Consider the following 11,648-nt stretch of genomic DNA (forward strand, 5'->3'; position numbering starts at 1 on the left):
CAACACATTATTGAATCTTGGATTGCGATCCTGAAGCTATCGCCAAATTTGATTGTGTCGTGGATCACCGTGTCAATGTCAATGAAGGAATCCCAACAACCTATCATATGTTTGGTTGCCTCGCTATTGAGGTACCAGAGGTTGTTGTCATGCTCCGTCTCGCCATCGAGCTGCGTGAAGACCTTCCCCTCAACGACATGTAGGGGTTGGCGCTCGGACGGAGATCGAGCCACGGTGGCTCGTGGTGATGACAACACATTAGGGAAGACAACAACTTAAACCATTAGCAGTGTTGGCTCCAAGTCGTTTTCATCTTGTGCATGGGCCTAGCATTTGGGCTTCTATGGAAATCCTTGCCCCAATGGTCATATTTGTCGTAGTATTTGCACTAGTCATGGTTGGGGTCTATCCACCAATAGACTGAACCTTGTAGTTGTCATGTGATATGGTGCCAAAGCTCTCACCTTTGTGTTGCCCCATGGCCACATTCGTGGCCATCGTGCTTTTTGCGGCTGACATAGTTGGATCTACTCATGCCTCGCCCTCTATCACTAGCAAAGTCATGAAACTCCACCTTGGACACAAATGAATAAAAGTTAACTCACATACACAATTGTTAGAGACACGTTAGAGTTAACACATGTGCAAAGGATGGAAGAAAAAAGAACTAGAGGGTACCTCTAGTGAGTGTTGGACCATAACAGATAGAGCACCAGACCGACATAGTGTTAGTGAGACAACTAACCCAAGCATTACAAAAAGGATCAATGGACCCTTAGCATTGTTTCGACGATGGCGTTCGATCAAGCATCTCCATGCTATTGGGGCAACAAAAGGTAACATTCAAACAACTAGTGCACATTAGAGATAAGTAAATTACTTTGGTTATAAAGCAAAATTGTGTGAATTGTGAAAATAAGTTGTGTGGGATTCTGAAAGGGGTTCATGAACAAATTAGAGATGGACATTAACCTAGAGATATGGTAGATGAGTGGATCAGATCCCTTATGAGATGCATTGAAGTTGTGGTTTGTATCTTTTGTGGTTAAGCATGAAGATACCCATCTTGTCCTTATTAAGGACTAAGTTAATGATTCATCTTGTCTAACTCATTTTATCGTACAACCACTAGACCTTGTATGTGATGAGGCTTAGTCTAAATCCCCATAATTGGTGTGGCAATCACATAGAGGTAGGTGTGTTGGGATAGTAAGAGATGTTTGTAGAAGTTGAGAAATTGTATGAAATGTAACGAGCTCTATAAATTATTTCACTATGAGAATGTTGCCATAGTGTTCTTGTGGTGAGCGTTGATACTTAACTGTGGAGGTTAATGACTTGGATGGATGTGTGCTACATGACGGTGTTAAGTTACAGTGTTATACTTGTGGGGACGTGTACATTTACTGGGTGTAATATCTATCTGGATAGCCATGTTCGTGGTCTACGGACGGGTTACTGTTTAGTTTCAATAACTAGTTGGATTGGGATGAGTGGGAACATGAGTGTTTGTGTGATTTTGGAAACGAGTGGATGTTGACCATGTGTTGTGGGAGCAGAATGTTCAACGACACTTAAAATTATGATAAACCCTTTTAGAAATACTTTTATATAAAAAAGTATGTCCAAAGGTATTTATAAAACAAAACCCTACATGTGTAAAAAACATAGCTTAATGTAAATAAAGCAAAGTCTTATCTTTGATTTATGTAGATTAAGGTTGGATTTCCTTAGTACTTTGCACTCATCCTTACTTTATTTTACTGATAAAGTTCTAGACTTTCCTAAAGTGGCATTCGAGTAAGATCGTGTCTACACCCAAGTAAGCATATGACTTATGGCCTATTTGAATGCACTATTAGAACTAATAGTTAGCTGACAAAAAATTTCTAGTGAAATTAGGTGGTTAACGAATATCTTGCTAACTATTAGTGGATTTTAGCTAGATTGAACAAGTTAATGAACTAATTGGTAATTGAAGGTGCATCTAATAGTTAGCCAAACAATTAGTTAGGGGTGTTTAGATGTCTCCAGCTAAAAGCAATTAATAGCTGAACTATTAGTTACCTAAAAGGAATTTTAACTTGGGACGAATGAAGTAATAAAAAAAAACTCGGCCGGGGGAAAAGACAGCCCTCCCGATATTTCATATAAGAAGAGACCGAAACAATGGTCCCGAGTCCCGACCGAGAAAATCCTCGAACCCTGACCCCCATCACTAACGGGTCGTCGTCAACTGTCCACTCTGCAATGGCCCAACCGGAGGGTGGCGCACAGGACATCGCAACCCGGGAGCGGATGGGGCACAACGAGAGAATTTTTTTAACCAAGCCTGAAAATTCGCTCCCGAGGAATAGAACCCAGGACTTGGAGGTCCTACTCGGAAGTTCTTAACCGCTAGGCTAGAGACCCTTTCGCTAATAAATATGTATTGATCTCCTCAAACTAATAATGTATCACAATTACTCCCTCCATTACAACTATAAATCCTTTGTAGCTTTATCATAAATCAAACCTGTAGAATTGTGACTAAATTTATAAAAAATACTAAAACATTTCAAATACCAAACTAGATTCATTAGATATCCTATAATTATATTTTGATGGTATATTTATATGATATTTTATATTAATACATTTTTCTTATATATTTAGTCAAAGTTTGATAATTTTAACTGAGCCTGCAAACGGTGTTTGATTACCCTATCTAAATGGTATTTAAGAGAAATGCAGAATCTTCTTTCCGGCACAAATCCAACACAAGCATCTTCCTGAGAACAAGGGTAAACCACAACTCTGTACCAAGCAATCATCCATCCGCCAAATCTTCCTAATCATAGTCACTTGGCGGTGCTGGTCGTTGGACACGTTCGTTTCCATGCATATGTCCAACTAACGCCCCGTGCCGCGTCCCGCGTCGACGTCGCGCCCTCCGATCCGGATTTGGCTCGCGCGGCGGCGTCGGGCTCCGGTTGCTCGCGCCAACGCCAATGTCGTCGTCCGATGGCGGCCAGTCGCGCAAGAGGCTCGTGGTCGGCGTCCTCTCTGTGTGCCTGCTCGTCGCCATGGTTATCGGGACGGTCATGTTCTTCGTGAGCGAGAAGGCCGGCTACGACTCGGAGCTGAGGAAGCGCAACATGAGCAAGACGATGCGCAGCGTGGAACTCTTCTGCGCGCCCGCGGACTACCAGGGCACGTGCCACGAGACGCTGGAGACGGCGCTGTCGCGGACGGACCCGGCCAAGCACCCGCACGCCGCCGCGGCCGCCGCGATCACCGCCGTGGAGCGCGCGCTGGCGGAGGGGTTCAACCGGACGTCGGTGCTGGACGCCGTGCGGCAGAGCAACGACACCCTGGTGTGGGAGGCTATCCACGACTGCCGGATGCTGCTGGAGGACTGCCGCGGCAACGTGGAGCGCGCGCTGTCCAGCATCGCGTGGCGCGGCGTGGAAGGGCCCGCGCAGGACCTCCAGGCCTGGCTCAGCGCGGTGATCACGTTCCAGGGGTCCTGCGTCGACATGTTCCCCAAGGGGGAGGTCCGCGACGAGGTGAAGAGCACCATGGAGAAGGCGCGGGAGGTGTCCAGCAACGCCCTCGCCATCATCAAGCAAGGCGCCGCCCTGGCCTCCATGCTCGACCTTAACACCGGCGTTGACAACGTCGACGGCAAGGGCAACCGTCAGCTCGAGGAAGATGAGGAATCCGCCTCGTCGTTGTCCGTCCCCACGTGGGTGCCCGACGAGGAGCGGAAGCTGCTTGGCGTCAAGGGCGGGCGGCGCAGGGCCGCGCTCACGCCGAACGTGACGGTGGCCAAGGACGGCAGCGGCGACTTCACAAACATCTCGGCAGCGCTGGACGCCATGCCGGAGAAGTACAGCGGCAGGTACTTCATCTACGTCAAGGAAGGCGTCTACGACGAGACGGTGAACATCACCGGTAGGATGGCCAACGTCACCATGTACGGCGACGGGTCCAAGGCGTCCATCGTGACGGGCAGCAAGAACGTCGTGGACGGCATCAGGATGTGGAGAACCGCCACTTTCGGTACATAAATATACATATGTATCATTGATTGGCATGGATCATCCACTCCATGACATGACCCATGCGTGCACTGCATGTGCAGCTGTGGACGGCGACAGTTTCATGGCCATGAAGCTGGGCATCCGGAACACCGCGGGGGTGGAGAAGCAGCAAGCGCTGGCGCTGCGGGTGAAGGGCGACAAGGCCATCTTCTTCAACTGCCGGATCGAGGGCAACCAGGACACGCTGTTCGCTCAGGCCTACCGGCAGTTCTACCGCAGCTGCGTCATCTCCGGCACCGTGGACTTCATAATGGGCGACGCGGCGGCCGTGTTCCAGCGCTGCCTGCTTGTGGTGCGGCAGCCGCGGCGGGGGCAGCCGGCCGTGGTGACCGCGCAGGCGCGGCGAGACCACCAACAGACCACGGGCTTCGTCATCCACCGGAGCCAGATCGTCGCCGACGAGCAGCTCCTCGCCAGCAGCAGCGGCGAGTCCGGGTCCGCGCCGGTCAGGACGTACCTGGGCCGGCCGTGGAAGGAGTTCGCGAGGACGGTGGTGATGGAGTCCACCATCGACGGCTTCGTGCACGGGCAGGGGTACATGCCCTGGGAGGGCAAGGATAGCCTCGGCACGGCCTTCTTCGGCGAGTTCCGGAACGCCGGCGACGGCGCCAACGTCACCGGGCGGAAGGACATGCAGGGGTTCCACGTGATGGGCAAGGACAAGGCGCTGCAGTTCACGGTGGGCCACTTCTTGCACGGCGCGGACTGGATACCGGAGACCGGCACGCCGGTGAGCTTAGGCTTGTCCGGCGAGGAAGAGTAATTGTTTTGTGTGCGTAGATGCGGTGCGTGTCGGACGAGCTGAGCTGAGCACCCGTGTATGTAAACGTGTGCGCGTATGCTTGATTGCTCTTGCTCCGATTATAATCTCTAGCAAAGAATGGTAGGTAGTGGTTTGTATACACCATACACACTACACGACGGTTGATCTTTAGCGACCCTTATTTGGGACCGATGGTTGGTCGCTAAAAGTTATGGACCAACGGTTGGTCGCTAAATGCGTTTATAGCGACGGTCTGTGGGTCACTAAAAGTCTAGAAATTTAACGACTTATGGTCGGTCGCTATAGAGGTAAGTGTGTGACTGATGGTGGGTCGCTATAGAGGTACCTGATTTTTGTGTTTCTTATTTACTCACAAAAGCCCATCTAAAAGCCTGCTAAACAAACAAACGAAACCCTATCGCGCGTAGCCGCCGTCACTTCTCCCATGGCCACCCCCTCCCTCAGCCATGGCGGGTGCCGCCGCCACTGCCCACTGCACACTCAGCCGTCCGCCCAACCCTATCTCTTGCACGCACCGCATCTTCTTCATACCCTCCCCATCTTCCTCTAGCGCCAGCCACCAGGGAGGTTCGAGCTCGCCCCCTCCGCGCCCTCCCTGCTCGCTGCCCTCCAGCTCGCCATATCTCTTGCACGCACCTCATCTTCTCCATCCCCTCCCCATCTTCCTCTAGCGCCAGCCACCAGGGAGGTTCGAGCTCGCCCCCTACGCGCCCTCCCTGCTCGCTGCCCTCCAGCTCGCCAGTCGTGCTCAGCTCTGCTCCATCTTCCTGCGCCGCCCAAGTCCAGTCAGGAACTTCCTAGCGCCTCCCTCTCTGCTCCTGCGCTCGGTGCCCATCCCTGTGGTGCTCAGCGTTTCTCCCTCTCTGGTAGCCGCAGCCCTAGCTCGTCCATGGCGTTTGGGCCAAAGTTCCTTATCCCCTTCACGCCGGCCGTCCTTGTTCAACCATGGTCACATGGTGGTGGAACACCTAGGTCCGTCCACGGTCGCTCCCTTCGTCGTTGGTGCTCGACGACCTCTGCTGCTTCTCCTCTGGTGTCCTTCCGGTGTGAGTGCCCTCACCCTAGCGGGCAGCAGCAGTAACCATGGAACATTGGAAACCCCTCTGGGTCGCGCCCTCAACATGCTCGATGATATGCTACAACGTTGTTCAACCATATGTTTGTGTCATCCTGTATAATTGTTCGAAGCATCTACAAGTTGACGTCTTCTAGGGCTTTATGTAGTGTGCTACTAATTACTACTTGGGGGAATTGATGATTTCCTCCTTCTCTCTTTTTTTACTGAAACCGTGACAGTTCTACTTCTATCTCATTTCTATGCTGTTCAGTTTTGTGTGAACTGAGCATACCATTTCTTTGCAGTTGTCTCGCAGTTTCCGAGAGCCCACTGTTTCGCGGTCTGCTTACTAGCTCACGCAGCAAAATACTTGACCCAGCGATGGATCCTTGGAACGCCATGAGAGCCTGAACTCGTCCAGATCAATCATCCCGGTGCTTCCAGCGACGTCTATAGGTATACTGTGGCCTGATGATGAGCTCTGGTTTCTATCGAGTTCTTTGACTGTGTTGCCTTGTCTCCCCCCTCTCCCTATGACTGTGAGTACTATCTTCAATGTACTTGCGGCGAAGACGGATATGGCATCTTTACTCATAGGCAGTAGCTGTTGAGTGTTGTGTGGTTGGTATTTGGTCCCTTGACCCTACCACCGGCCTACTACTACGTAGCATCTGCGGCGTCTCCTGTTCATGAAAGAATGCAGCAAAGGAAAGACCTATTAGGCTATTACCATCGTGTTCTGCTTTGGCGGTTCTGTCAACATTACCTGTGAACTCTCGTTTCCTGGCTGCAGCTGCAGATGTGCTCCAGTGGAGCTTACCGCTACCACTTTGTGTTGGACACTTGAACTGCAATGCACAGTCACGGGCACAGATAGTCTCATCTCATAGTCAGATCCAGCCTCTCCGAATCTGGCCAGGTGTGTTCTGGTTTGCTCTATTTTTTTATATACTTATATAATATAGCCTTGACCAGCCTGAACGACTGGCACACAGCACAGGGAACAACACGCCGTGCACGCACGCCCCGCATGAGGGGAAAGAACCGATTCAGGTAACTTACTGATTTTATTTAATTAGAATTGTTAAACTGGATATAGACCCTTTTGTCTTCTCTAATTTATGACACCACAACAGTAAGCAAGACTACAGGACATCTATGCGAAATGCAGCTAGCCAGCTACACTGATGTAGAGATCATTCAGGCAGTTTAACCTCTATACTGTATCATTTTAATTTAACCAGCTATTTCACTACTGCCTTTTATAGTGTTTAGGTTATAACCAATGACCTCTGTTAGAGTTTATAATTTAAACTCATTGATTAAAAAACATTTAGTTGTGATGTCACTAAAAGGTGAAATAATTTTGTTATAGTGTGCATTATTATCCCTTTTTTCATTTGGGTTATTAACCACCAATTGGGTTACTTGTTTGATCACTGATGGGTCCCTGATTTTGAAAATGTTAGGTTCTAAGCATGAGCAAGCTGGGTTATGATGGTGTTGTGGCACTGCTGGTTGCCGATATATCACTTTCAGTTAAGTTACACATGTGATTTGTGACTACTAACTATTTCCCTCTGGTAACTTCACTCTCACTGCCATGAGATATGAAAACATTCTGAGAAAATAGTGGGTTTAAAGAAGACTTCACAAGAAACACACGTCCTCCTTCACAAGAAACGCACTGTAGGGAAAGGACAATGCATATTAAATAAGATCAAAATTCAGATGGAACGTTGAAGCTGTGCATTTTTATTGCTATAGCTTGTTTTGTGATAATTGCTAATGAATTGATCAATCCTTGTTTACCAATGCAGATCGGTCCTGACCAGATTGAAGCTCTGTATCAGTATGCCAAATTTCAGTTTGAGTGTGGTAACTACTCAGGGGCTGCTGATTACCTTTACCAGTATGGTGCTTTGTGCACAAACAGTGAGCGAAATGTGAGTGCCCTCTGGGGAAAGCTGGCAGCAGAAATCCTAATGCAAAACTGGGACCTAGCTTTGGAGGAACTCAACCGCTTGAAGGAAATAATTGATTCAAAGGTTCTAACTTCAATGTTTTGTTTTGTGTTCTTTGTTCTTTGTGTACACTATATCACCAACCATGTTCCTTCCTGATATTTGGGCAGAACTTCTCATCACCTCTGAATCAGCTCCAGAACAGGATATGGCTGATGCATTGGGCTCTGTTCATCTTCTTTAACCATATCAGGTGATATACGTGCATGTTTAGAACTACACTGTTTTCCACTAGTAGGTTTCACATAATTCTTTTTTTTGGAGAAATTTGAGCTTGATCCAAACTCGTTCTTTTGCAACTGTGTAATCCAGTTTGAGTCGCTACTATTTTTTGTCTTTAAGATTATGTATGCTCAGAATATACTAGTAAATTTACATTCACTTGTTTCCCTTGCAGGTACTTGAATGCTATACCGACAAATGCACACCATCTTATTAGGTATCTAGCTACTGCAGTTGTTGTCAACAAAAGGAGAAGGAATATGCTTAAAGAGTTGATTAAGGTCATTCAACAGGAGCACCATACCTACAAGGATCCCATAACTGAATTTCTGGAATGCTTATATGTTAACTATGTAGTTGTGGGCTTTTGAACAATAGCTAGAGTGATATGAAACATTAGTGATGTAGTTGTGGGCTTTTGAACTGCTTCAAGCTGGAGTGATGTCGTTGTGGTGCTTTTGTGACTGATCATCTCTGGAGCTTTTGTGAATGATCTAGCTAGCTATCTGTAAATGATCTAGTTGTGAATGATATTATAATTGTGATGCTTTTGTGAATATATAATTGTGGTGCTTTTGTGTTTATGTGATGGATCTATGACTGTGGTATACTGATTAACTGTGTATGTCTTTATGATTTGTGTATAAAAATATATGATTTGTGGTGCTTAATTAAATGCATATTATTATTAATAACAACTGTAAAAGGGCGACTTTCTGTTGGTTGCTAAATGTATAGTATGACGACTTACGGTTGGTTGCTAAATCTATAGTACAACAACCCACAGTTGGTCGCTAAATGTACAATATTAGCAACGGACGGTCGGTCGCTAAAAAGATGTCGGTCGCTAAAGCCTTTAGCGACGGCACTTACAGCGACCATCCTTATGGGTCGCTAAAAGTTTTTAGCGACCAACCGTAGGTCGCTGAAGGTCGTTTTAGCAACCAACCGTAGGTCGCTGTAAGTGAACCGTCGTGTAGTGACAGCTGGTAGAACAGGAGATTACATGTGTATTTGTTCCAACTTTAGAAGTCAAAGTTAGCATTGATGTTGATAAGAATACGAGGCGTCCGTCGGCACAAACGTCACCTATTACTCAAAACGTAGCATTGTTAAATTCTAAAATATTTGTTTTTGGAAGAATACATGCAAGCAAGCAACACACACTGCCTCATTTAATTTTAGAAGAAACAAATAATTATTTGTTCTTATGTTAAATTCCCTGTATAATAAATTAACATTGGAAAAAATTTAAAACTATACCAATTGAGAGCACCTATAGTGGGTGAATAGGTGATCCTGTGAAATTCAACACTAAATAGCCAACACTTGGTTATGAAATGTTAGTGCAATTTAAAACCAAGTTGCTAAAGTGTGAACTTTGGAAGAAAACCAATCACAAAGAAGATGGACACAAGACACAGTGATTTATCCCGTGGTTCGGCCAATGCCTACTCCACGTTGTGGTGACCTCCTTCGGTCAAGGATTGCGCTCAATCCCTCTTAAGTGATCCAATGATCAACTTGAGTACCACGGTTTTCTTTCTCAGTATAGTTTTCCCGTTTGAGAGGAATCTCCACAAATTGGAGCATCTCGCCCTTACGAAGTTGATCAAAAGAGAAGCACAAGAGTAAGGGAGGGAAAGCAACACACGCAAGACTCAATTCGCAGCACACACATGCACACAAGCCAAGACTTGAGCACAAAACACGACATAGGGAGTTCACAACTCAAACGGTGCTCAAATCTCTAACACCACGATCCAAATGCGTGGAGGTGGAGTCTAGTTGTCTTAGGATGTTCAGAGAATGCTTGGTATTCTGCTCCATGTGCCTAGGGGTCCCTTTTATAGCCCCAAGGCAGGTAGGAGCCGTTGGAGATCCAATTGGAAGGCAATTCTTGCCTTCTGTCGAGTGGCGCACCGGACAGTCCGGTGCCCCACCGGACATGAACAGTACCTGTACGGTGCTCGATCTCCTTTCTTTTCTTGCGAAGAATGTGGGACTTTGCTTCCCACCTGTTATGGTAGAGATATGGTAGATGAGTGATTCCCACCTGTTCTCTCATTGTCACATAGGAGTGGGACTTTGCTCATATTGTAGCCAAAGTCCTGGAGGGTTTGCCTCATCCAAAGTAGTTGCGCGCAACACTGTCCTGCGGCAACGTACTTGGCCTCAGCGGTGGATAGGGCAACGAATGTTTGTTTCTTAGAGCGCCAAGACACTAGGGACCTTCCTAGAAACTTGCACGTCTCTGATGTGCTCTTCCTATCAACCTTGCACCCGACATAGTCGGAATCTGAGTATCCGATTAAGTCAAAGGTAGACCCCTTTGGATACCAGATCCCGAAGAAAGGCGTAGAAACTAAATATCTAAGAATTTGCTTAACGGCCACAAGGTGACATTCCTTGGGGTCGGATTGAAATCTAGCACACTTGCATACACTAAGCATAATGTCCGGTCTACTAGCACAAAAATAAAGTAATGAACCTATCATTGACCGGTATGCCTTTTGATCAACGAACTTACCTCCTTTGTTGAGGTCTAGATGTCTGTCAGTTCCCATTGGTGTCTTCGCGGGCTTGGCATCCTTCATCCCAAACCTCTTGAGAAGATCTTGAGTGTACTTCGTTTGGGAGATAAAAGTGCCTTCCTTGAGTTGCTTCACTTGAAATCCAAGGAAGTAGTTCAACTCGCCCATCATTGACATCTCAAATTTCTGCATCATTACCCTGCTAAACTCCTCACAAGACTTTTGGTTAGTAGAACCAAATATGATGTCATCGACATGTATTTGGCAAACAAAAAGATCTCCATAGCAAGTCTTCGTGAAAAGAGTGGGATCAGCTTCCTAACCTTGAAAGCATTAGCAATTAGAAAATCTCTAAGGCATTCATACCATGCTCTTGGGGCTTGCTTAAGTCCATAGAGCGCCTTAGAGAGTTTATACACGTGGTCGGGATACCTGTCATCCTCAAAGCTAGGGGGTTGTTCCACGTATACCTCCTCCTTGAATGGTCCATTTAGGAAGGCGCTCTTCACGTCCATTTGGAACAGCTTAAAGGAATGGTGAGCGGCATAGGCTAATAAAATTTGAATTGATTCTAATCTAGCCACATGAGCGAAAGTCTCCTCAAAGTCCAAATCTAAGACTTGGGCATAACCTTTTGCCACAAGTCAAGCCTTGTTTCTTGTCACCACTCCATGTTCATCTTGCTTGTTGCGGAACACCCACTTGGTTCCCACAACATTTTGCTTTGGACGTGGCATCAGGCTCTAGACTTCATTTCTTTTGAAGTTGTTGAGCTATTCCTGCATGGCCAACACCCAGTCCGGATCCTGCAAGGCTTCTTCTACCCTGAAAGGCTCAATAAAAGAAACAAACGAGTAGTCCTCACAAAAATTAGCTAATCGTGAGCGAGTGTAGAGCCCAAAATTGGTAGGAGAAAAATAATAATAATGATGAAATAAATAA

The 11,648-nt window shown here is 46.9% G+C and overlaps 1 protein-coding gene and 1 pseudogene across 2 annotated transcripts; both read left to right on the forward strand.

The window, feature by feature from the left end:
* The first annotated feature begins 2,811 nt into the window (after window positions 1-2,811).
* LOC103639034 (uncharacterized) lies at window positions 2,812-5,023 on the forward strand. The gene is made up of 2 exons (XM_008661813.3): window positions 2,812-4,044; window positions 4,127-5,023. The coding sequence occupies exons 1-2, from the start codon at window positions 2,991-2,993 to the stop codon at window positions 4,846-4,848; spliced, it is 1,776 nt and encodes a 591-aa protein (XP_008660035.1). The 5' UTR covers window positions 2,812-2,990; the 3' UTR covers window positions 4,849-5,023.
* A 2,715-nt stretch (window positions 5,024-7,738) lies between these two features.
* On the forward strand, window positions 7,739-8,643 carry LOC103639035 (eukaryotic translation initiation factor 3 subunit pseudogene; annotated as a pseudogene). Its single transcript, NR_160803.1, has 3 exons — window positions 7,739-7,974; window positions 8,061-8,143; window positions 8,348-8,643. The product of NR_160803.1 is annotated as a eukaryotic translation initiation factor 3 subunit pseudogene (transcript).
* Window positions 8,644-11,648: the final 3,005 nt, after the last annotated feature.

The sequence above is a fragment of the Zea mays genome, chromosome 9 (assembly GCF_902167145.1).
Source record: "Zea mays cultivar B73 chromosome 9, Zm-B73-REFERENCE-NAM-5.0, whole genome shotgun sequence".
NCBI classification, from domain to species: Eukaryota; Viridiplantae; Streptophyta; class Magnoliopsida; order Poales; family Poaceae; genus Zea; species Zea mays.